Below are 26,711 nucleotides of genomic sequence, written 5' to 3'. Positions count from 1 at the left end.
ACAAAGAGAGGCTTGGGGAGCTGGGGAGATTTAGTCTAGAGAAGCTAAAGTTAAGGGGGGGACATGATAGCTATGTTTAAATATTTGAAGGGATGCCATGTCGAAGAGGGAGCAAGCTTGTTTTCTGCTGCCTCAAATACTAGGACACGGAGTATTGGATTCAAGGTGCAGGAAAAGAGATTCCACCTAAGCATCAGGAAGAACTTTCTGACTGTCAGGGCTGTTCAACAGTGGAATTCACTGCCTAGGGGAGTGGTGGAGTCTCCTTCTTTGGAGTGCTTTAAACAGAGGCTGAATTAACAGATGTCAGGAGTGCTTTGATTGTGTGTTCCTGCATGGCAGGGGGTTGGACTTGATGGCCCTTGTGGTCTCTTCCAACTCAATGGTTCTATGATTCTATGACACACACACACCCCCAGATGTCTTATTTGTGCTCTGCAGAATGGACCTTGGTTCTTCTAGTGGAGTTTGATACTGAAAATGTGTGTGTAGTGAAGGGTTGGGAGAATGTTTGAAGTGAATGTAATGCTTTATTTTTTTCCCTCCAATCTGTTTGTCTCCTCCCTCCCACCCCCCATTTAAATTCTATGTTCCTCTTGTTTTCCTTTGATCGGTACACCACAGTTTGGTTTGAATATGTTAGCATGTATCTAGATGTTTTGGTTCCCATTCTATTTAATAATTATGCCCTAACATTGATAAGCTAGGTGGAGCCACCTTTTGGAATGAGATAGTTCTCTTGGCGCATTTAATAAACTAATTATTTACAGCCCAGCCTCCGAGTCTCTCTTTCCTTTGAACTAAAGTTAAGAATGTAAACTCAGCAATTAATTTCACTCCAGAAGTTTGCTTGACTCGAAGTGACCTAGATAACAGGGGCTTCAAACCACTGCAAGATAGAATACTGTTTTAAGCAAGTTCCTCGTTTCCTTTTTTCTTTGTCTCTTGATGCAGCTTATGCAAATAAAATTAACATTTTTCTAATAGGACTACTTTTAATCTCCACTCAAAAATGGGATTTGTAACAAAACTACGCTTCTGCACGGTTTTGTTGTGGAAGAAGAAAAGGATGGCACTTGTAATGTGTCACCCTATCCCATTTGTTATTGTGCCATTTAAAAAAAACTTGAATTGTCATGTTAATTTTATATCTAAGTTTGGATTTTTTTCGGTAATTGCATTCAAATCCCATTAGGGAAAAAAAGTTGCTAAGGAATTGGAACCCCCCCCCCCCCCCCATGTACTTTTTAAAGTGGTTCTTCCAACAAAGTGTATTTCATTTTCCTAAAACATCCACAAGGAGTTCACATAAATCCATGAGAATATCTATGAGAGCCAGTGTGGTGTAGTGATTAATAGCAGTAGACTCCAATCTAGAGAAATGGGTTTGTTTCTCCACTTCTCCACATGAGCACATCTGGCGAACTGGATTTGTTTCCCTGATCCTGCAAATGAAGCCTGCTGGTTGATGTTGGGCTAGTTACAGTTCTCTAGAACTCTGTCAGCCTCACCTACCTCACAAGGTGCCTGCTGTGGCGAGAGGAGGGGAAGGAGTTTGTAAGCTGTTTTGAGAATCCTTATGATTGAGAGAAGCAGAGTATACATCCAAATTCTTCTTCTTCTTCTTCTTCTTCTTCTTCTTCTTCTTCTTCTTCTTCTTCTTCTTCTTCTTCTTCTTCTTCTTCTTCTTCTTCTTCTTCTTCTTCTTCTTCTTCTTCTTCTTCTTCTTCTTCTTCTTCTTCTTCTTCTTCTTCTCTTTATCCTCTCCCTGCTCTGCCTCCTTTCTTTTAATTCCCCCCTCTCGTCTTCCCCTGGCTTCTCTTCATTTGTGTTTTATTTACCTTCTGTGATTGCTCTGCAAAGCAGGGAGGAAGTTGTGCTTGCCTCTACCAGTAGCCAAGTATGGGTTGGCTCTGCCTCCTGTGGCAAACAGATTGGGATGGTGCTCACCCCACCTTCTTCGAATCCCAAAACTGCTCGCCAAATCTGCAAGGTTAGGGAGCCCTGACACAGAAGTGATATTTTATCTGCATTCTCATATTTCCAGAACTTGGACTCATCCCCGACCCTCTTTTTCAAAACTCTTATTTGCTCTGGTTCACTTCCCTTGATCTGTCTCGCAACTTAGCCCCGTTGGCTTGGGTTCCTTCATCGGGGCACAACAGACACTTGAGTTAGCATCCACGTAGCAGTAATGAGTGGGAAGAAACTGACAAAAGCTCTGCTAACACATTCCATGAGAGGGAAAGCTTGCTAGCGGGAGCAAAAATGTTAAAGTTGTTCTCGAGTGGGAAGTGAATAATACACTAACAATAAAAGAGCTTATTTTACTGGGAAAATACCTGCAGTTAGTTTGCACTTTGGGGGAATCTGTAGCAATTGGCTTCTGGGTGCCCGGAAGCAAACATAGCTGCATGGTTAAACACCAGGCCTTTTTGACTGTGGGCTGTTTAAACCTGAGCACCATGCATACAGTATAACTGACCATTTGCAAGTATCTCTGCCACAGGGTGAGGAACACTCACCTACTGATTAGCTATTGGCCAGTTTGATAGCCATTGTTTACATATTTGTGAGCCCATATACCTGAAGTTATAAAGTTAACTGGTTTTATTTGTTCTCTCTCAGGCCCTTTCTGCATGGGCCATTTAACCAGGGCCAGGGCCATGATTCACAGCGTTTGGGGCAGGAACTTTGCACGGCTCCTGCCCCTAATTCAACCCTGCCCCGGGTTAAACCTGAGATATTCAAGGATTGTGCTATCCACGATTCTTTTACAATATCCCAGGTTGCAGCCGGGCCTGTTAAAAGGGCCCTGGGTAAGAGGCACCGCTTTTGGGTGCACATTTTTTTTTAAAAAACTCACCTTCTCTTCTGTGCAGCTCTGCACGAGAGGATGATCTGCCCTCCGACCCCCTGAGGCGTCTCCATGACTCACAGCAGCTCGGCACGGAAGTGTGCAAACGACCCTGGGGCTGCACCGGGATCATATATCCTAGTTTGCACCCGTGTCCCCGGCCCGTGCAGAAAGGGCCTCAGACTTACACTCTGATTCTCAGTCATTGCCACATGCTGAGACAACTGTAAATATGTAACACTGCAGTATTTGTTGTGTTATCTCCATGTTACCCTACCTTTTTAGCTAGTAAACATTTATTCTAAGCAACTCACTAATATCTGGGTCTTTATGGGTATCTGGTAAACTCTACTAATAATGCATATCCACCAACAATAAGCCTTTTGACTCCATTAAGAACATAAGAACATAAGAACTAGCCTGCTGGATCAGACCAGAGTCCATCTAGTCCAGCATTCTGCTACTCACAGTGGCCCACCAGGTGCCTTTGGGAGCTCACATGCAGGATGTGAAAGCAATGGCCTTCTGCTGCTCCTGCTCCTGAGCACCTGGTCTGCTAAGGCATTTGCAATCTCAAGGAGGATCAAGATTGGTAGCCATAGATCGACTTCTCCTCCATCAATCTGCCCAAGCCCTTTTTAAAACTATCCAGGTTAGTGGCCATCACCACCTCCTGTGGCAGCATATTCCAAACATCAATCACACATTGCGTGAAGAAGTGTTTCCTTTTATGAGTCCTAATTCTTCCCCCCAGCATTTTCAATGGATGCCCCCTGGCTCTAGTATTGTGGGAAAGAGAGAAAAATGTCTCTCTGTCAACATTTTCTACCCCATGCATAATTTTGTAGACTTCAATCATATCCCCCCCTCAGACGTCTCCTCTCCAAACTAAAGAGTCCCAAACCCTGCAGCCTCTCCTCATAAGGAAGGTGCTCCAGTCCATCAATCATCCTCGTTGCCCTTCTCTGCACTTTTTCTATCTCTTCGATATCCTTTTTGAGATGTGGCGACTAGAACTGAACACAGGACTCCAAGTGTGGTCGCACCACTGCTTTATATAAGGGCATGACAATCCTTGCAGTTTTATTATCAAATCCTTTCCTAATTATCCCCAGCATTCTTTAAAGATCTGGAATTAATTCTTGCAGTCAAAGTTCTCCAGCCTGGTATTTGACCACAGGTGTAATGAAGCGCTATTGCCCATAAGTACGTTCAGAAATCAGTTGGCAAATGGACGGAAAGATATATAGCTGGAAAATTTTGTTGATGCTCTCAACAGCACAAAATGAGTGCTGCTACAGAGAGGTGCCTGTTTCATCCACTGTCGTGTGGTAAGCATTTTTTTTTCCCCCTGTAAAACATCAATGGCATAATTGAAATCCGTTTTACGTGATTTGTCCTCTTATGATTTAGAATTAGATCAATTTGTATTCCTGGAGAACTCCCCAACAAGCGCGTAAATGCAGCCGCTGGAATTGTACTTTGTCCATAGGCAAAAGTAATATCATTTGCTGATTCATTACATTCTCTGTGGGATCCTTGATTTGAGAAAGTTACCTGGAATTATTGATGGCAGTAGAACGCTAAACTAAGATCAGCTTTAACAACAGGGAGGGAAAGTCAAACAACAAAGGGAAGATGGAAATACTGATTACAAGCAACCGTTTGATGGTTGCTTTGATTACACTATTAGATGGCAAAACCATAAGTACCATTGATGCTCCAAGTAGGCCTTACACACATGAAATGAAACACCCTTATGTAGTATCCACCAGTAATATGTTCTCTTCTGCAAGGTCATAGGTAGATATAGCAACATAAACAATATAAATCTTCTGAAGATGCCAGTCACAGATGCAGGTGAAACGTCAGGAGAAAACACTACTGGAACATGGCCATACAAACCAGAGAACCCACAACATCTTAATATAAACCTAATGCTGCAACCTTTTAATATAGTTCCTCAAGTTTTGGTGACCCCCCAACCATAACATTATTTTTGTTGCTACTTCATAACTGTGTTTTCCAATGGTCTTAGGCAACCCCTGTGAAAGGGTCGTTCGACCCCCAAAGGGGTTGCGACCCACAGGTTGAGAAACACTGTTGGAATTGCAGGCAAAATGGGAGAAGGATTGAAGAGTCAAAGGCACCCAAAAACACACAGGCAGAGATATCTTGCATATCCTCAGCAATGAGGGGCCTTTCTTTTGAACAAGTATGAAGAAGAAGAAGCAGCGTTTGGATTTATATCCCCCTTTTCTCTCCTGTAAGGAGACTCAAAGGGGCTTACAATCTCCTAGTCAATATGAAGGTCCCAAGTCGGGAAAGACTTTGTAGAGCCAGTGTGGTGTAGTAGTTAAGAGCAGTGGACTCTAATCTGGAGAACCAGGTCTGATTCCCCACTCTTCCATGTGAGCAGTGACTCTTATCTGGTGAAATGAGTTTGTTTCCCCGCTTCTCCACATGAAGCCTGTTGGGTGACTTTGGGCCAGTCACAGTTCTCTCAGAACTCTATCAGCCCCACCCACCTCACAAGGTGTCTGTTGTGGGGAGAGGAAGGGAAAGGAGTTTGTAAGCTGCCTTGAGTCTCCTTACAAGAGAGAAAGGTGAGGTATAGATACAAACTCCTCTTCTAAGCCAAATATGCTCCATGGGATACTGGGAGGAAGGTATGGTCTGGTAAACTGTGAAAGTCCACCTCTGATTTTCCAATGGAAGCTTTCCTGATTTGAATTCAAAGCATCCAGCCTATTCCGGAAAACCTGGATCGTCACGCCTGAACATGCAGGTTCAACATGTATTTATTTATTTATTTATTTATTTTATTTGTTCCACTTTTATACCGCCCTCCCCCAAAGGGCTCAGGGCGGTTTACATCACAATATAAACAAGCGGATAACAAAATAGAATACTAAAAATTCATGTCAGTTAAAAGCAGCGCTCTTAATTTATAATCAGTTAAAAAAAACAGATGGCGTTCAGCCACTAGCTCCCCAACTCCCCTGAGAGGGGAACAGCGGATCTTATTTGTTAATGGGCACCTATCAGCAGCCGGCCTCCCCAAAAGCCCGGCGGAATAACTCAGTCTTACAGGCCCTGCGGAACTCTTGTAGGTCCCGCAGGGCCCGGACAGCTGGAGGAAGAGCATTCCACCAGGCAGGGGCCAGGGCCGTAAAAGCCCTGGCCCTGGTGGAGGCCAGCCGCATCATAGAGGGGGCGGGGATCTCCAGTAGATTGGCCTCTGCCGAACGCAGAGACCGACGTGGGACATATGGGGCCAGACGGTCCCTGAGGTACGAGGGTCCCAGACCGCGTAAGGCCTTAAAGGTTAACACCAATACCTTGAAGACGATTCGGAATTCAACTGGGAGCCAGTGCAGGCGGTGCAACACGGGCGTGATGTGATCTCTAAAGGCACCACCCGTGAGCAGTCGAGCCGCCGCATGCTGGACCAGTTTCAATTTCCGGATCAGCCTCAAGGGTAGGCCCGCGTAGAGCGAGTTGCAATAGTCTAATCAGGAGGTGACCGTTGCATGAATCACTGTGGCCAGATCGCGGATCCTATGTTTCCCATAGTTTGCGGAGGGACCTATTTACTGCATTTATTCATTAACCAATCCATTGGAACTGGGCAGCAAAATGCGTACCAGGAAAATATAAGCAGCCCATGAATCTGGACTCAGTAACTCTGCGCCCTTCCGAGAAATTGCCATAATATTTTAAGTGGTTTGCGTGGGCTGTGATAGATGATGAGGCAAATATTGTTCTTGGAAGGACGAAATGTAGCCTTTCTTTGTTTTCTTCCATTTCTTCCGAAGAATTATCTCTCTCCAGTGGGTAGTAAATAGACACCGGTTTTCGTTGTTAACAGAAATACCATATTACTTTCATTAAACTGTAGACCTTTCTTTGAAGCATAATAATTGGAAATTGGGGAGACTAAAAAGGAGTTAGACTATTATTTTGAGCTCAGTACCCAGCAATCCGTAATTCAAGTGTAGCTGGCCTCTTGTTTTCTGCCCCCCCCCCCCCGGGCCACGAACACAATGGGTGTTTCACAATAAATGCTAATATTATGATAATCTGAATAGCCGCACTCCTTCACTTTCTCGTCCTGCTTCTTTGCACCTGTTGCTGTCAATGTGGATCAGGTAGGTGTTAAATTAGATGTTAATGGGAAGAGGGTGAACCCAACCCAAACCTTCTTCTTTCTCAAATCCACACAAGATGTTATTTACCACAAATAAACATTATTCGGACAATAATTGGTTTCTTGATAAGGCCAACTCAGTGCCAAGGCTTCAATAACAAGCGTTCTAGAGGCACTGGTGAATATTTTCAGAAAGCAATGCAAAGCTATCTAATGGCATACTTGGAACCGCCTGCCATATCAATTGCAGTTTGAGGCCACTGAAGGCATCGGGCGTTGGAGCCACCAGGAATGTTAGCTAAGGCTCATTCTGCACATGCAGAATAAGGCACTTTCAAACTGCTTTCAATGCTCTTTGAAGCTGTGCGGAATGGCAAAATCCACTTGCAAACAGTTGTGAAAGTGGTTTGAAAATGCATTATTTTGCGTGTGCGGAAGGGGCCTAGGTGCAGAGGATAATGCGTGGTTTTCCATCAAACAAGGCTGCATATGGACCACTTCCCTAAACTGGACAAATATTGTATGCCAGCATGGTGTAGTGGTTAAGAGCGGGTGCATTGTAATCTGGACAACTAGGTTTGATTCCCCGATCTGCCACTTGAGTTGTGGGGGGCTTATCTGGGCAACCAGATTAGCTTGTGCACTCCAACACATTCCTGCTGGATGACCTTGGGCTACTCACAGTTTTTCGGAGCTCTCTCAGCTCCACCCACCTCACAGGGTGTTTGTTGTGGGGGGGGGAAGGGAAAGGAGATTGGAAGCCCCCTTGAGTCTCCTTGCAGGAGAGAGAGAGGGATATAAATCCAAACTACTACTACTACTACTACTACTACTACTACTACTACTACTACTACTACTACTACTACTACCGTGTTTCCCCGAATATAAGACAGTGTCTTATATTAATTTTTGCTCCCAAAGATGCGCTATGTCTTATTTTCAGGGGATGTCTTATTTTTCTGTGTTCTGTTCGTCGGACATGCTTCCAAACAAAAACTTTGCTACGTCTTACTTTTGGGGGATGCCTTATATTTTGCACTTCAGCAAAACCTCTACTACGTCTTATTTTTCGGGGATGTCTTATATTAGGGGAAACAGGGTACTACTACTACTACTACTACTACTACTGTTGTTGTTGTTGTTGTTGTTATTTATTCAATTTGATAAACCGCCCTACCCTCAGAGGGCTCAGGGCGGTGTACAACAAATAACAATACAATAAAACAAATCGAATAGCCCCAGTTAAAATACACAAAACCATAAAACTATAAAACTATAGCAGCAGCAGTAGCCTTCAATAAATAATTGATTAATAACTCTTCTTCTTCTTCTTCTTCTTCTTCTTCTTCTTCTTCTTCTTCTTCTTCTTCTTCTTCTTCTTCTTCTTCTTCTTCTTCTTCTTCTTCTTCTTCTTCATTCATTCATGTGCTTGAGAGCTGGAAATTTCCCTATTTCAGTTCCTTTGTGTAGATGCTTCACCTTCAAATACGGTGGCCCATTCCGCATAAGCCCTGGAAACGTTTTGCAGATGTTTTCAAAAACCTCCGTTAGTTTGCACTGACCCACTTGAAAATAAGCCCTGGCTGCCATTTAAAAAAAAAACTTCTTAGATTCTTAGCTATGAAGCTTTAAAGCCTCTTGCTGCGATTCTCCAGGAGTTGTGTCTTTGTAGCTATGCAAAAAAAACTAACAGAAGTACACCACGATACAGCTGGCAGAATCTCAGAAAATGGTGCTGACAAGGAAGTCTGGGGATTGTGGAGAGGTGTGGGAAATGTTTTAAAGAGATCGCACAGCAAGTGAAAACGTTTTCAAAACATTTTCAAAAAAGAATCACCAGGGAACAGCATGCAAGTAAAACATTTCACCTTAGTGAATATCTGCACTTCCCCTTTCTCCATGGAATCTGTTTCTGTGCAGCCTTCAACGACCGTGTCTTGAACTATCAGTGTTTCTGTCAAGCAGCGCGGCTGTCTTGTTAAGATTATCTTCTTGAGTCTCGCCGAGCCCTGACAGTTTTCTTACTGAAAATGTAATGCAAAGCATAAGTGTAATTAAACTCAGTCTAGAAATGGGATTTTTTTAAGTTCCCAAAGTTATCACAGTTTATTCTAACTGCACAAAACTGTTTTTTTTTTTCATTTCTGTTCTTATCATCTTCTTTTTAACTTTGTAAACAATCCAGAGATCTGTCAATACGATTCCTCTACAGTCTCCTGTCTCTCTTGGTAGCTCCATGACCCAAAGATATCTATTTCATCCTACTCTTCCTCTGACTTCTTCACACAACGGTTGATTGGTGTTTGGAATATGCTGCCACAGGAGGTGGTGATGGCCACTAACCTGGATAGCTTTGAAAGGGGCTTGGATAGATTTATGGAGGAGAAGTCGATCTATGGCTACCAATCCTGATCCTCCTTGATCTGAGGTTGCAAATGCCTTAGCAGACCAGGTGCTCAGGAGCAGCAGCAGCAGCAGAAGGCCATTGCGTTCACATCCTGCATGTAAGCTCCCAAAGGCACCTGGTGGGCCACTGCGAGTAGCAGAGAGCTGGACTAGATGGACTCTGGTCTGATCCAGCAGGCTAGTTCTTATGTTCTTATGACTGCTTCTGGATGGTTTCTGTGATTCTCCTTTCTTTCATTTTTTTTTCTCCTCACAACAACCCAGGAAGGTATTCTAGGCTACCAGAAGGTAAATGATTATCTAGTGAGTGTCAGAGTTCAAGCAGAATTGGAATCCAGGTCTCTGCAGTACTAGTTTAACATTCAAACCAGTAAACTGGTAATATTAACCCAGTATAAAGGTTGCTCTGTTGATCTGGATCCCCCAGGCTACCATAATCTGGTCAGATCTCAGAACTTAAGCAGGGTTGACTCTGGTTAGTACTTGGACCAAGGAAGTCCAAGCAGTAATGGCAAACCACCTTTGTTCATCTGGATTCATTTGTACAGTTCTGGGCAGCACAATTCAAGAAGGACATTGACAAGCTGGAACAGGTCCAGAGGTGGGCAACCAAAATGGTAAAAGGTCTGGAATCCATACCCTATGAGGAGAGACTTAGGGAGCTGGGTATGTTTTGTTTGATGAAGAGAAGGTCAAGAGGTGACATGATAGCCATGTTTAGATATTTGAAGGGATGTCACGTTGGTGTGGGAGCAAGCTTGTTTTCTGCTGCTCCAGAGACTAGGACCATCAGTAATGAGTTCAAGGTGAAGGAAAAGAGAATTAACTTAAACATCAGGAAAAACTTCCTGACAGTAAAAGCTGTTCAACAGTGGAATGCACAACCTCGGAGTGTGGTGGAGTCTCCTTCTTTGGAGGTTTTTAAACAGAGGCTGGATGGCCATCTGTCAGGAGTGCTTTGATTGTGTGTTCCTGTATTGCAGGGGGCTGGACTTGATGGCCCTTGGGGTCTCTTCCAACTCTATGATTCTGTGCGCACCACGTATTTTGCCAGACTTGAATCATGCAGTGGGCTAAATGACTAAAGTGTAAATTTATGGGATAATGAAGGGGTTCCCTGGTGTAATTATACCAATTCTCTCAACAGTACAATGTTTGCATGTAGCTAGAGCTGATAAATGAGACACCAGATGAGCCTTGATTTAATACCTGCCCATTAAAGTTCATTATACCTTAAAGTTCATCAAGTTCATTGTGTCTTTTTAAGCTTCAAATAAGCATTGCGTAAAAATGCTTAAAACACTTAAACATGGGTGTGTTAATACCAAAACCAAGGCACCTACATTTGGGAAACGGATTGTTTCATGTTTCCCCAGCCCTGTCAACTAGGGGCTAACATTTGTGTGGGCTATCCCATTTCTAGGGTTGCTGGCCAATAACACACAGGGCTGTTGTGAAGACAATTGAGAAAGGGAGAACCATGCACTTTGAGGTCCCTACAAACGTTCCTTTAGGAATTATACAGATGTCCCTTAAGAATCCTACAGATGTCCCTTTAGGAATCATTTCTCCCTCAAAAAGCTCTCACTTGGTCACTGAAATGTTGGACAGCGAATGTTCTGGTTAACCCAATGGTAAAATATTTACAGCCTACCATTACAAAATTCCAAAGGGTTTCAAAAAAAAACAACCCTAAAATTCCATTACGCTGCAAATTACACCATTTGTTTTGGTATGTCTCACTAAAGAAGGGTAGAGAGAGTGATCGTTTTAGGTGTGTACGTTTTTCAACACAGTGTTATTCTTTTCTGCAGGGACATACATGAATTATTCAAGTATAAGGTATACAAAGCAGAAACGAGAAAGAGTGGCGTATGAGCTATATTCACTGAATACAACGGAGTTGGAAATAAAAGGGTTTTTTAAAGTGTTTGAAAGGCATTCAGAAAGTTACTTTTTCAGAAATCAATCACAACTGACAGATCTGTGAAACCCTTTGGAAAGGTAAACAAAACCACCCGCAGTATTAATAGAAAACCCCGTCCACCCCCACATGTGTACACATTAATGCCCTTGTTGGATGCTAGTAGGCCATTCCTCTAATCCATCTACAAATATCTTCAGAGATTTAAAGGTTGTTCCATAGCCAAACTACCAAACAGTTGTGGACATTTGTTTATTTATTTAAGTAGACTTTCCACCGCCATTCCCTAGAAAGCACAGGGTGATTTACCACCTCCATTGAAACTATACCAAATCATAATAAATACTTTAAAACCCATCCTCCAATATACATTACATCTAAAATATAAGTGACACAAAACTATCACAAGCCATCGAATGGTTAATACCGTATAAACTCGTGTATAAGCCGACTTGTGTATAAGCCGAGACACCTAATTTTACCACCAAAACCTGGGAAAACGTATTGACTTGCATATAAGCTGAAGCCGGGAGGCAGTGGGAGCTCCTTATTTGGGCAGTGACTCCCCCTGATGTCATTGCCCAAATAAGGAGCTCCCTCCACCTCCCAGCTGGGTTTGAGGAAGCCCAGGCAACCAGGAGGTGGAGGGAGCTCCTTATTTGGGCAATGACATCAGGGGGAGTCACTACCCAAATAAGGAGCTTTCTCTGCCTCCCGGGTTTGAGGAAGCCCAGCCAGCCAGGGTTCCCCTTCACCCTCCCAGGAGGGCAGCAGGGCAGCAACAAGCGGCTTGTGCAGCCGCAGGGAGGTCATCCCGGCCACGCCCCCAGCCTCGGCAGAGGCCTGAAGAGCCAGGACTCGTGTATAAGCTGAGGGGGCATTTTTCAGCCTTAAAACAGGGCTGAAAAACTCGGCTTATACGCGAGACCTAAGTTTCTCCCTCTACCACACAGGGTCATGTGGTTGACGTGAAGCCCCCACAGAAAGGATCAGCAAAACACATATGGGATAAGAAAGGAAAGGGACATTATTTTAAAAGGCAAAAAAAAAAAAAAAAAAAGGAGGGGAGTCATTGATGTATCACTGTAGCTGCCTCAACCATATGCCTGGTAGAACAGCTCCATCTTACACGTCCTGTGGACTTGCATTAGATCCTGGGGCGGGGGCCAGTGACACTAGACAGAGTGTTCCAGCACACTGGGGCCAGGGCCAAAACGGTCCTGATCCTGGTTGGAGCAACTGAACTACCTTTGGGCCAGGGGCTATCAGCAGATTACTGAGGTCCTCTCTTCCCCCAAACCTCACCCTACCTGGCCCCATCCCCAACTTGCCAGGAATTATCAAACCTGGAGTTGACACCTCTCAATGCCTGGTCCCATAGGTCTTGTCATCTTGGTGGTTAAGAGCAGGTGGGTTCTAATCTGGAGAACCGGGTTTGATTCCCCACTCCTCCAACTGAGTGGCTGAGGTTTATGTGGTGAACCAGACGTGTTTCCGCACTCCTAAATTCCTGCTGGGGGACCTTGGGCTAGTCACAGTTCTCTCTGAACTCTCTCAGCCTCACCTACCTCACCAGGTGTCTGTTGTGGGGAGAGGAAGGGAAAAGAGCTTCCTTACAGGAGAGAAAGGTGGGGTATAAATCCAAACACTTCCCTCTTACCATCTCGGGGGTCTGCAGTTTTTACCCAGAGATGTATTGCTTCCAAATGCAAGGTTACCCACTGTGAGTTGAGAAATTCCTGGAGATTTGGTGGGGGGGGGGTCGACCCTAGGAAAAGACTGATCTGGGGGGGAGGGACTTTAGCGAGGTTTAACGCCGTAACGCCCCCCCCCTTCCAAAGTGATTATTTTCTCTAGAGCAGGGGTCTTCAACCTGTGGCTCTCCAGATGTTCATGGACTACAATTCCCATCAGCCCATGCTGACAGGGGCTGATGGGAATTGTAGTCTGTGAACATCTCGAGAGCCGTAGGTTGCAGACCCCTGCTCTAGAGGAACGGATCTCTGTCATCTGGAGATTAGTTGTTCCGGGAGATCTCCAGGTCCCACCTGGAGGTTGGCAACCCTATCCAAACCATAGACAGCTAATATCACCCGCTTGCTCTGTATTCCCTAGCCTCTGATTCATTGATACAGAAACCACCTTGTCAGCAAACAAGCATACAAGTAGCCCCCCCCCCCCTTCCCCTCCACCGCCTCGGAGTAATAAAATGAATTGTTCCATTATTCAGTCCACAAGAGATTTTCACCCACTGATAGCTGAGAAGGAACAAGTAGCTGGCTCTGAGTACAAATTCCAGCTATTGTTTGAGGGAAGGGAGGGATGAGGAGCCACGAAGAAGAGGATGATTAATCGCTGTTGGGGATTGATAGGACCGCTAAGAAGAGATTTGCCGAATGAGCTGAATTCTGAGGTGGAGGTGTAAGAACTTGACTCCTGAAATACCTCAGTTGCTTCCCAGTTTGCCCGAATGCCGTTCTTCTCTCCATTAAAAACGGGGGGACCTAAAAAGGCTGACTTTTATTATAAAGCATTTGGTATGTGGGTGCATGCCAATGTTTAAAATTCAAGGACAGGGTGTTGCTGAGATAAGCAAAATATGCATTTGGAATGGTAAAAAAAAGTTTCATGAGCAGTTGTACTGTGACCGTGCGTTGTACTGTGACCATAAGCAGTTGTACTGTGACCGTGAAACATATGCATAGCCCACCAGAGCAACTGTCTCTTTCCTAAACTTGATCGCCAGGTTAACGTCCATTGCTACTTCGCTCTTTAAATTCATGATACATTTGGAATGACCACTGCTAGGAATGTACTTGCAATATAGTATGTCGACTGTATTTGGGGTCAACATGATGTAATGGTTAAGAGCTGGTGGATTCTAATCTGGATAACTGGGTTTGATTCCCCATTCTTCCACCTGAGTGGCAGAGGTTTATCTAGTGAACCAGATGTGTTTCCGCATTCCTACATTCCTGCTGGGTCACCTTGAGCCCCACCTACCTCACCTACCTCAGTCCCACCTACCTCACAAGGTGTCTGTTGTGGGGAGAGGAAGGGAAATGAGCTTGTAAGCCACCTTGAGTTTCCTTACAGGAGAGAAAGGTGGGATATAAATCCAAAGTTGTTGTCATTGTCGTTGTTGTCGTTGTTGTCGTTGTTGTTGTCTTCTTCTTCTTCTTCTTCTTCTTCTTCTTCTTCTTCTTCTTCTTCTTCTTCTTCTTCTTCTCCTTCTTCTCCTTCTCCTTCTCTTTCTTCAGCTTAACAGAAAGTGACTTCAGGTGGGCACTTTGCCATCTGCATCCTCCTTTAATGGGGTTTGCCTACATCCCAGAGAGATAGGGTTAGCAGCTCTGATTCGGGAAATACCTGAAAATTTGGGGGTGGAGTCTGAGGACCGTGGGTTTTGGTTAGGAGACAGCAGCAGCGTAGAATCCACTCCCCCCCCCCAAGCAGCCATTTTTTCTCCAGGGGGACTATTTAGATATTTGATGGGATGTCATGTTGGTGAGGGAGCAATCTTGTTTTCTGTGACTTCAGAGATAGGGTCCTCTATCCTGCCGTGGTCCCTTCCCTTAATAAATGCCTTCCAGACTCCACCTAGTAGCAAGCCTTTATTGGCATAGACAACAGTACAACAATAATAAAAACAGATTAAAAAGCATATACAATACAGGAAATAAATATCAGGTCGAAGGAAATCTACTAGCGTTTAGTAATTTCCAGAAGAAAGTCTGCCACTATCATTCTGAGAGAAGGGTCAGGATTGTCCAACAAGTAGTGTAATCTAATTAAATCAGGGAGATCCAGACTCCACCTCAGATTTCTCCAGGAACTTCTGTACCCAGAAATGACAACTGTATCCATCAGCCATCTGGCTTGCAAGATTTCCCAATAAACTCTGCCCTCCTCCCCCCACACAAATAGACTAAACATTTGGCTGTTGTAGGTTTTCTGGGCTGAACATACAGCCCAGAAAGCCCACAACAGGCTGTTCATTCCAGCCATGAAAGTCTGAGGCTAAATATCGCCTTTAAAAAAAAACATACCCTCCTGTTTCTAATACTATTATTATCAGTACTCAGTAGCCCTTGAAACTATCAAGGCTTGATTGCCACATATTTATTGTTGCTTAAATTGCCTTCTGTGTTTCATGCTTTTCTGATCAGCAGCCGGGTCTGCTTTAAGGGACTGAAAAGAGGTGAGCTGCGAGTATTCTCCACAGCTGCCTGCAGAGTTGACAGGCTGGCAGAGGAGGGGGGTCGCAAAGAGCTTGGTAGGATAATTGCTATTTGCCGGCTTTCGGTACGAGTAGGTTGCCCACCCTTTCTCCAGAAAGCCCCGGTTGGTGTTTGCATTACTATTCCCTGCAGAAGCTGAAATTATATGACTGAAATGTGCATTCATCTCAGAGAGCTTCTAGTAAACTAATAGATGTAATCAGAACTCTAGGGCCGACCATCTCACATTCTTGAGGGTTCGTAGATAAGAGCAGCTAAGATAAAACAAAAGTTTGTCAAGATATTCCTGGGCCTTCCTGCCTTCCTTCTTGTGTAGTGGTTAAGAGAGGTGAACCAGGTTAGTGTGACCTTCGGTTGATCACAGTTCTTTCTGAACTCTCTCTCAGCCCCCCGTACCTCACAAGGTTGTAAGGAGAGGAAGGGAAGGAGTTTGTAAGCTGCTTTGAGATTCCCAGTGGTTTAGAAAATGTGGGGTCGAAATCCAAACCCTTCTTCCTTCCTTCCTACTCCACCCATCTGGCACAAAGCCGTCTTCTCCATCCATCCATCTTGCACAAAAGCCTAGAAATTTGTACCTCAGCATCTCCTGAAGGGACCAATTCCAACATACAGTTCAGATGTTCCAGAGAAGTGTGGAAAGAGGAAGTGTAATGTGCTCACACTTCCTGTATCCTTCAGATTTAGGATTGCCTACAGTGAGCTGAGAAACTTCTGTAAATGTTGGGAGAAGGTGGAGTTTGGGAATGGGGTTCAGCTGTGATGTGATGCCATGCAGTCTGCTCTCTGAAGCTTCTATTTTCACTCGGGGAACTGACCGCTGTACTCTGGAGATCAGCCACAACTCAGAGAGATCTCCAGAGATGCTGGTCTCCACTTGGAGCTCAGGGGACAGATTTGGAGCCAAGATCCACCCAACTCTTTCTGCAGCCATAGAAACTACTGGAACAAAACAAAACCAACAGAGGGGGCCTGTGTTGTTTCTACAGATGTCTTTTCTACCTTCCTACCGTGTTTCCCCGAATATAAGACAGTGTCTTATATTAATTTTTGCTCCCCAAGATGGGCTATGTCTTATTTTCAGGGGATGTCTTATTTCTGTTTGTTGGGCATGCTTCCAAACAAAAAACTTTGCTACGTCTTACATTCGGGAGATGCCTTATATTTCGTACTTCAGCAAAACCTCTACTATGTCTTATTTTTCGGGGATGTCTTATATTAGGGGAAACAGGGTAGCTATTCAGACTGCAAAGAGTGTTGTTCATATCCTAAGTCTGATGGTTTAATGGAGGAAACATGGGTACCTTTAATGCATTTTAGTAATTGCTGTTTATTATTTAGAGCATTAATATGCTGCCTTGTAACCATAAGGTTCTGGTTTTTATTTCTGTCCCATTTCCAATGGTATACAGTTGTCCAATAAATGAAGCCAGTCTAACTTTGCTTCCTTTTCTTTCTCTGCAGACCATGGAAAACCCCAAATACGAGCTCATCATAGAAGCAAAAGACATGGGGGGCATGGATGTGGGATTAATTGGCACGGCCACAGCCACTGTAGTTGTCGATGACAAAAATGACCATCCGCCAGAGTTCACGAAAAAAGAGGTAAGCGCTGATTTTGCATGACAAAACCATTCAGGGACAGCTGTTCTGGAATCTAAGGCTGTTTCTGCATGGTCCAAATATCCTGGGTTGAGCAAGAGAAATATCCCTGTGCAGCCCAGAAGTTTGCATGGTTTCAGTCCTAAAGTGGGTTTGCCCTGCTATATTTCCCTCAGTCCAGGGTAAAAACTGCCAAATTGGTGGTTATTTAAAAAGATCCTGGGGTGAGCCTGCTGCAGTGCAAACACTACAGGAGCAGAACCAGTTTATTTTCCCCACCCAGCCGCCTGATCTCCCCACCCCTCCGTCCGCTCCCCTGATCTCCCCACCTGACATTCATTCAAATGGCCACTCAAAAACAACAGCCACTCAGAATGCGGGACACCGGGCATGCTCAGATGCACTTGCAATGTAAATACAGAAGTCCCAGGCTCGTGCGAAAGAAATTGGAGTATTTCCTCCCCGGTCTTCACTGGATTCCTTCACAAAATGGGCAACCATGTGAAGGGAGAAACCAGACTCAGATTGTAAAAAACCAGTTGTAACCAGGTATGATTGGGCCGTGTGGAAACAGCCGAAAACAGGAAGACTTGTTTGGTGAACTGGAGGGCGTATTTTCTCTGTGTTGTCTTCCCCCCACACACGTTCTTTTCTTTGGCTGGAATCTGAAAAAAGGTGGTCTCGATCTGAAGTCATGCTAAATTGTGTGTAAAAGTGTAGGAGGGAGAAAAAACTAATATTGACGTATGTCTTCGAGATCAGTCAATAGAAGGAAAAGGCATGATGTTAACTGGCTGAAGGCGAGTCAGTGTTGGTTTCATCTTCCCAGGGCTGATTGTTTGACACGCTTGTATTTATTGGCCTGTCACCTGTTTTCACTTGGAATTTAGCTTCATTTCATTCAAAACCTGAAATGGGAAACTCAATGGAAATCACCACCTTTTGTCAAGATGCTAGAGAGCTTCTTTCCTTTGAGGGATGAGCATTTTGACGTTGCCATCATGACGTCTCTGATATCACAGCCTCTATATCTAGTCTAATCTTCCTTCATTGAAGGATAAATTCTGTGGAGGGAAGAAAAGCTTTTTATTTTAAAAAAGCAGTGCGAGAAATCACTATTGTATGGGATGGGGTTGTTTGCCATGTCGGGAAGAATACGCCTTTGGTGGGGTGTTGGTAAAAATAATATTGAGAAAATGGGAAGAGTACGTTTTCTGGAGTAAATTATATAATGGAAGAACTATAGATTTGCTTGCTTCTCCAAGATACTTCTCAGTAAAGGTAAAGGTGCAAGCACCAAGTCATTACCAATCTATAAGGTGGCATCATAAAGCAATGTTGACTAGACAGTCTGTTTGTGGGGTGATTTGCCAATGCCTGAAACCAACTTCCATTGGGATCGAACTCAGGTTGTGAGCAGAGCTTTGACTTATCATGCTGCGCCACAGGGCTCCTGGTACATAAATATGGTGGTTTTGTTTTCTTTCTGTTTTCAAATGTTGCTCTCTCTCTCTCTCTCTCTCTCTCTCTCTCTCTCTCTCTCTCTCTCTCTTTGAGTGAGTGAGTGAGTGAGTGAGTGAGTGAGTGAGTGAGTGAGTGAGTGAGTGAGTGAGTGTGTGTGTGTGTAAAGTGCCATTAAGTTGCAGCTTATGGCAACACCATAAGTTTTTCAAGGCAAATGGGAAGGAAAGATGGTTTACCATTGCCTTGCTCTTGTTGTGATCCTTTTCATTTTGTCCTTTTTCATGCTATCGCTCGTTATTTGTTTGTTTCTCTAACGCCAGTTTTATGAAATTTATGTAATACGTGCCATTTGTGTTTGACACAGCAATAATGTTACAATTCAGTAAATGTCGGGGGGGGGGGGGGAAGGTATGAGGAAACAAATTGACACATGGAATAAAAACCTGCTGATTCAATCTGCATAAGAGGGAAGCACCGTTGTAATGGGGATTTTCAAGTGGTACCAAACTGCTGCCAAGTCATAGCCAGTCATGGTGACCCCGTGGGGTTTTCAAAGCAAGAGTCGTTTAGAGATGCTTGTGTAACCTCCTTCTGTGGGTTCTGTGGGGCAGAACCTGGAATGAGTTGCAAAGAACCAAATTTAAACAACAAAATGGTTTACTTTTCTTTACAATTAACACTTTTAAAACATCAACATTTAACGTTACAATTCAAGGTCCTGTTCAGGTTGCATTTCAAGTCCTTCTATTTACAGTCTACTGATATTGCCAAGTCCAAATCTTCTTTGCAAGTTGGCTGGCTCCTGAAGACTCCAAGGGCTTGATGAACAGGTTGCAACATGATGAAGGTCTCCAGGAGAACTCTCACCCATTACAACCACAAAAAGAAACCCTGAAACAATAAACTCCAACATTTACAACACAGCAAAACAACAACTACCTTCCCAGTAGTTCCCAACAATATTGAAATTACCTTAACAAGGTGTTAAGGGCTTATACAAATCAAGGTCCGAGTCTGGTAGCCTTGTTCTTCTGCAAAAGAGCTCTTTCAGCCTCTCTGCTGCTCCGAATCTCCACCCCTTACTGGGTCAACCCATTCTGGGCCAACCCATTCTGGGCATGGGGGTTACACTTTGTTGCAGCCTGACTGGACTCCCATCCAAGGCCCCTTCCGCACATGCATAATAATGCACTTCCAATCCATTTCCAATGCACTTTGCAGCTGTGCAGAACAGCAAAATCAACTTGCAAACAAAAGGCGCATGTGAATTACCACGAGGCGGAGTTGCTGATCGGGGTGGGGGTTGAACGAGCCCAGCTGACACTTCCCAGACAAGGGCGGAATTAGAAAGGGAGCCACCGTGGGAAGGGGCAGCATCACCGGAAGAAAGGAGGAGTGAGCCAAGGCTTTAAAGGGGCTTGCCCTCCTTTGTTCAGGCCATGTGCTCGCCGGCCGACGATTTGTTTGTGCGCACCTGGCTCACTGTGGTGAGTATCCACCCCCCCCCTCTTTTCAATAAAGACTCCATGCTTAGCCTCACGCTTCTGCTCAATAAAATGGCTATGGCCAACTTATTACCCCAGCAATGTTGTGATGTGTGTCATTATAGAGGGGCCTTGCACAAGAAGTGATCCACCCTCGGGCAGCAATTGTGGCCCTTTCCCCACTTACCTTAAGCCCTGCGCTACTCTCCTAAAGTAGCGCGGGGTCCAGCTGCACTCCCCACTTCAGGGGCCGCGAGAACGCAGCCGCCCCGACGCTGCCTCTCTCGCACCCCCTCAGCGCGCGTAATTCCTGGCGCCTTTTCCAATGGTGCCTTTTGATGACCGTCGCGGGGAAGCCGGGACGCGCGCCAGGAATTGCGCGCGCTGGGAATTGCGCGCAGCAACCCTCGGTCAGAGGTAAGTGGGGAAAGTGGGGAAATGTCTTGTGAAAGTGGATTGAAAGTGCATTATTCTGCATGTGCGGAAGGGGCCCAACAAGTCTCTCTTGAGCATCTCAGAACTTACAAGATCAGGCTAGCCTGGGCCATCCAAGTTAGGGCAACTGAAATTATTGGTGGCAGTAGAAAGTGGCATGAAGTCATAGCTGACTTCTGACAATCTGTAGGGTTTACAGGGCAAGAGACATTCAGAGGTGGTTTGCCACTGTTTGCTTCTGCATAGCAACCTTAGATTTTCTCAGGGTTCTCCCACTGAAGTACCAAACAAGTACTCACCCGCCACAATTTGGGGTGTGTGTGCAATTTTAGTACTTGCCCCGGGTGCTATTTGGAGCAGGTATGCCACTGCACCTACCTCACAAGGCATCTGTTGTGGGGAGGGAAGGTGATTATAACCTTCTTTGAGACTCCTTAAAGGTTGGGAAAAGCAGGGTATACAAACCAGATCTTCTTTTTCTTCTATTTTAAAGACATCTGGATGAAAATAACGTCTCTTTTCCTCCAGTGCATGGCTCTGATCTGTACCAGGTTCTCTTGTGGCTTCTATTGATCATCAAAAATGCTCTGAGAGTCCATTCACGTACTTCCCAGCCACTTGTCAAGTCTGGTCACTTGCCAAGGCCGGTCTGTTGGTAAGCAGGATTTGAACGCATGAGTTCAAGACGGCACCCAAAAACAAGACAGAAAAAGGAAGCCCGTCTGTTTTCTGATGTCTCAAGATTAACAATCACTGTGTGAACCTGAAGGTCATTAACAGATGCATATATATCTAGTTAGTTAATCGTGCTTCAGATGTTCAATGGATCATAATCAGCCCTGCCAGTGATGGGCCACTGGCCATGCTGGCCGGGGCTGATGGGAATTGTAGTCCATGAACATCTGGAGAGCCTCAGGTTGCAGACCCCTGATCTAAGCAAAAATTGGCCATGCTGGCTGGGGCTGATGGGAATTGTAGTCCATGAACATCTGGAGAGCCTCAGGTTGCAGACCCCTGATCTAGGCAAAAATTGGCCATGCTGGCCGGGGCTGATGGGAATTGTAGTCCATGAACATCTGGAGAGCCGCAGGTTGCAGACCCCTGATCTAGGCAAAAATTGGCCATGCTGGCCGGGGCTGATGGGAATTGTAGTCCATGAACATCTGAGACGGCTGCAGACCCCTGATCTAGGCAAAAATTGGCCATGCTGGCCGGGGCTGATGGGAATTGTAGTCCATGAACATCTGGAGAGCCGCAGGTTGCAGACCCCTGATCTAGGCAAAAATTGGCCATGCTGGCCGGGGCTGATGGGAATTGTAGTCCATGAACATCTGGAGAGCCGCAGGTTGCAGACCCCTGATCTAGGCAAAAAGGGAAAGGGTCTGGAAGAAAGCCAAACTTAAAATAAAAACAGAAAGAGTCTGGGAAAAGCACAGGCATTTGAAACGCCTTGTTTTCGTCCCTCTTTCTCCATGTTTTAATTGCATGCGTTTGACAGGGAGGCATTTGGAAGAGAGTAATTGCAGTTTTGTTCTAATAATTGTTATCCCCACCGTTTCAGGTTGAGAGACTCGAATTAAGGATTTAAAACTGGGGTTTTGACAGGGCGAGCGTGTGATGCCTGATGAGAACTGACGATAGCATGAGCCGAGTAGCTTTCTGCAAACCAGCGTGCTGCAGCGCTGCGGAAGGGACTCGGAGCTAATGCAAAAGTCTACTGGGGAGAGTTGAACACTGTTGGCTACAATATTGGCTTAACAACTCTGTGGACTAGTGACTAGAAAAGAACTGGTGTGGCATAATGCATAAAGGCCAGGGGGACTGAACCAAAGCAGAAAAGTGTCATAGAGCCAATGTTACCAAATCTCAAACGCTACCGCGCTAAGGCTGCACACAAACGATGTAAAGTGCTACAATGTGCAGATTTAATCAAAATAAAGTGCAATCTCTCCAGCTTATTTATTTATTTATTTATTTATTTATTTATTAATTATTTAAATTTATAGACCGCCCAATCCCCAAGGGGCTTTGGGCGGTGCACAACATAATCCACGTACAATATATAACAAGGGTCACAATAGTGACCATATATACTAAAATTTGTTAACACCATTCAAACCATGTAAACAGCAGTCAAAACAATAACCATAAAAATGGCATCCCGCAATCCAATTCCTTTAAAAACCACCGCAAAAAGAAGGGAGCAACCAAACTCCTCCCTAAAAATAGCAATAAATCTGCAAGAACAGATTATAAAATAGGGAGCAAAAGAACCAGGGAGCAAAGCAAGGAAGGGGGAATCTGAGTGGATTGAATATATTTGGACTTGAGACTTTTGTACTTGTAATGCCCGCCACTTAAATAGTGTTTGCCTTAATTGTGGACTGCTACACGGTTCACTGCATACCTGTTCGTATATGTGCATTGACTTTTCCATTATATGCTCTGTAGCTGGAATAGACTGCACTTTATTTTGGGCACCACAATTCAAGAAGGATATTGGCAAACTGGAATGGGTCCAGAGGAGGGCGACCAAAATGGCAAAAGCTCTGGATTCCATGCTTAGGGAGCTGGGTATGTTTTGTCTGGAGAAGAGAAAGTTAAGGGGGTGACATGATAGCCATGTTTCAGTATTTGAAGGGATGTCATGTTGAAGAGGGAGCAAGACTGTTTTCAGCTGCTCCAGAGACAATGAATAATGGATTCAAAGTACAGGAAAAGAGATCCCATCTGAACATTAGGAAGAACTTCCTGATGGTAAAGGCTGTTTGATGGTGAAATTCACTGCCTCAAAGTGTTTTTAAACAGAAACTGGATGGTCATCTGTCAACAGTGCTTTGATTGTGTATTTCTTGCATGGCAGAGTTGGATTGGATGACCCTTGCGGTCTCTTCCAACTCTATGATTTTGTATCATTGTTTCCTACTCATTCACATGTGCAGCAGACTCTGATCTGGTGAACTGAGTTTGTTTCCCTCCTCCTACACATGCAGCCTGCTGGGTGACCTTGGGCCAGTCACAGTTCTCTCAGAACTCTCTCAGCCTCACCTGCTTCTCAAAGTGTCTGTTGGGGAGAGGGGAACAGAAGATGATTGTAAGCCACTCTGAGACTTCTTGTGGTTGAGAAAAGTGGGCTATAAATCCAACTCTTCTCCTTCAAAGCCCCCTTCGGATCCGCAACTTGTTCTGACAAATTTTGGATGCATGCCTGAATGTACATATGTAAAAGTCTCCACTGGCTCTTGGAAACATTAGCTGTTATAAGAACCCACAACTTGTTAACATGCTCTGCCGATTAGCACAGACGAAGTCAGTTAATTAATTAACAAAAAAGAAACTTAAATTATGCAGGAAAGTGTGTGCAGAGTGGGCCATTAATTGAGCTCGCCTCCAGGTGTGGCCCACTCTCTTCAATTAGGATTAAAGGAATTAAGAAACAAGCACAGGAATAAAAATGGCCTTAAAAATTACACTTATTAACTCACATGATGTAACCTTTTAGGTTGTAATTAAAGTTGTGACGAAATAAGAGCCTACCGTTTTACGACGGTGTCCTTCTTCTGTTGTCTTCCTAGCACTTCATGTTGTAGGAGAGCTGCTGTCTGGATTCTTTGTTTTGGTGTCAATTTCTAACCTCTTCCAAGAGATCCACACACTTCATGGCCATACTTAAAATTATCTCCTTCCAGAAACAAACCGTCTTCATTAAATTCCCATTAACATGTAATTGCCATTGTTCTGCAGCTAGATTCAAGTCCACCAGCAGGTTAGAGGCCAGAAAGATTTCTGGGTGTAAGTTTTCAACAGTCAACGCTCTCTGCATAAGATACTTCATGAAAGCTTCTACCCCCCCCCACCCAATTCTCATTGGTCCCTAAAGTGTTACTGAATTCAAATGTAACTGTTGTACACTCTGAAATGGGCCCTTTCCCCACTTACCTTAAGCCCCGCGCTACTCTCCGCAAGTAGCGCGGGGTCCCACTGCACTCCCCACGTCAGGGGCGGCAACAGCGCAGTCGCCTCGACGCTAAGCGTTTCATACTTCCTCAGCGCGACAGCACTCCTGGCGCTGGCGAGAACAGTGTTTTGATGACCTCGCGAGAGCGCTGTCATTGGGACGCTCGGACGCTACAGCCAGGGATGTCGCGACGCCAGAGCATCGCGACAGCGATGATGCAGGAGAAGTGGCGGGCCCATGGTCATTAGGCACTTTCACACATGCTAAATAATGCACTTTCAATCCACTTTCAATGCACTTTAGTGCAGTAAGCACCACAGACATATCTAGGGAAAATGTAGCCCAGTGCAAAATCTGAGTTTGTCAGCTGCCCTCCCTAACCATGACCAAACAACTTTTTTTTTTGCACCAGGTCTTGAAGTCAGTGTATGGACCCGGGGAAAAGGAGGAGGGGCGTGGGGGCGATTTTCCACCCCCACGTGACTAAATGGCCGCAGCCCAGGGACATTTGACCCTTTGTAAAGCACCGCACACCTCTCATTGGGAGCCCCTCTGAAGCCGCTATGGCCCCTCTTCCGCACCACGCCAGGCCATAATGCATGGTTCCAAACCACTTTCTACAACTGTTTCCAAGTGGATTTTTTGCCATTCTCAAGACAGCTTCAAAAGAGCACTGAAAGTAGTTTGAAAGTGCATTATTTCACCATGCATAGCGCGAAATGGAGCTCTAAGATTCTCACATGTGTGCTGCCTGTATTTCTTTGCAGACCACCTCATTGAATTTTTTTTAAAAGGAAATAACAGGAAAAGCTGTACATTGCCGGAATCCGACAGGGCTGGCTGCTGAGTACACCTATGTACCCTTTTTTGGGCTGAAAAGGTGCTCCAGAACCGGAGCCAGCAGGAGCAAAGCATCCTGGGACAACCTTTCAGCAAATGGTGATAGGGAGAATCCCTCCAGCAGCTCCACACAAAATGCCAGCTTTGCTGCAGGGTGAAAATCCTTAATCTGAAAGCAAAACCGCCACGTGTCCCCTCTGATGCTGTCTGGAAAGGACACCAGAAGCCAGGTCTCTTTAAGGCAATCCCCAGACATCTTATTTTGCATGTGCGGAGTGAAAAGTGGCAGTTGCCTCTTTTTATGACGTCCCACAGTTGTCTTTTTGTGCTGTGCTGTGCAGAACGCTCCAATGTCGCTGTAGCTGCTGTTGTCAAATATCTAAACAATTCTTCTGATTTTTTGAAAGATTCTTTGGTAGTATCTAGTTTGCCCCAGTTGTAGATTTGCAACGTTGTGGTGCATGAAAAGACCCCCTACCCCAACCTCTGCCCCTGCAAAGATATGATGAATGTGATATCCAAGAGAGCGGGCTCGTGAGATTATTTTTCTCCGCAAATGTGTACAAGTACAGTTGTAAGAAATAGCAGACTTTGAAGACTGAAGGCCAGGCTAGAGAACTCGAGTCCTTTCTAACTCGGGATGTGATTTATGGGTGTTATCTTTGATTTGCTGTGAAACGGTCTTGCTTTTGCAATTTATTCTTTTGCTAGCATCGCTATGCTGGGGTTTTTTTGCATCTGTTCACTTCTACCTGAAGATATTTTTCAACAGCCTCCCTCCAGCCTCCTTTTAAATGAAAAACTGACCTGTATTATAGAGTGACAACATAATTTTGGGCTGCAAGAAGCCTTGGCATATATTTTTTTCATTTCAGGAGTATCTTCAGGTAGCTTAACTAAACCGTGTTTCTAAAGGGCCATTTTTCAGTTTTGAATGATTGGGGGGAGAAACCATCACAACGAAGGTTCAGGAAGTTGCAAGAGGGATGAGGCGAGCTTAGGAGAGTCAGACGGTGCCATGACAGAGGCACTGAACTCACAACCAAATGGGAAATGGAGAAATTCCAAATGTTGTCAGTTTTCCTTTAGAGCCAGCATGGTGTAGTGGTTAAGAGCAGGTGCATTCTAATCTGGAGAACCAGGTTTGATTCCCTGCTCTGCCACTGCTCTGCCACTAGAGCTGTGGAGGCTTATCTGGTGAACCAGATTAGCTTGTGCACTCCAACACATGCCAGCTGGGTGACCTTGGGCTCAAACGCGGTTCCTTGGGGTTCCACCCGTATCAGGCCCCAAATGTTTGCTGTGGTGTGTGCTGTGTATGCAGTAAGGAGATTGTAATCCCCTTTGAGTCTC

General features: G+C 44.8%; 1 protein-coding gene across 1 annotated transcript in view; it reads left to right on the top strand.

The window, feature by feature from the left end:
* The window catches only part of CDH13 (cadherin 13), a 714,654-nt gene that overhangs the window by 565,312 nt on the left and 122,631 nt on the right, over positions 1-26,711 (top strand). Inside the window, exon 8 of the mRNA XM_048515605.1 lies at positions 17,040-17,180. Within this exon, the coding sequence (XP_048371562.1) occupies positions 17,040-17,180 (141 nt within the window). The remainder of the gene's footprint in view (positions 1-17,039; positions 17,181-26,711) is intronic.

Source organism: Sphaerodactylus townsendi, linkage group LG14 (assembly GCF_021028975.2).
Source record: "Sphaerodactylus townsendi isolate TG3544 linkage group LG14, MPM_Stown_v2.3, whole genome shotgun sequence".
NCBI classification, from domain to species: Eukaryota; Metazoa; Chordata; class Lepidosauria; order Squamata; family Sphaerodactylidae; genus Sphaerodactylus; species Sphaerodactylus townsendi.
This window is presented reverse-complemented; position numbering and strand designations above follow the sequence as displayed.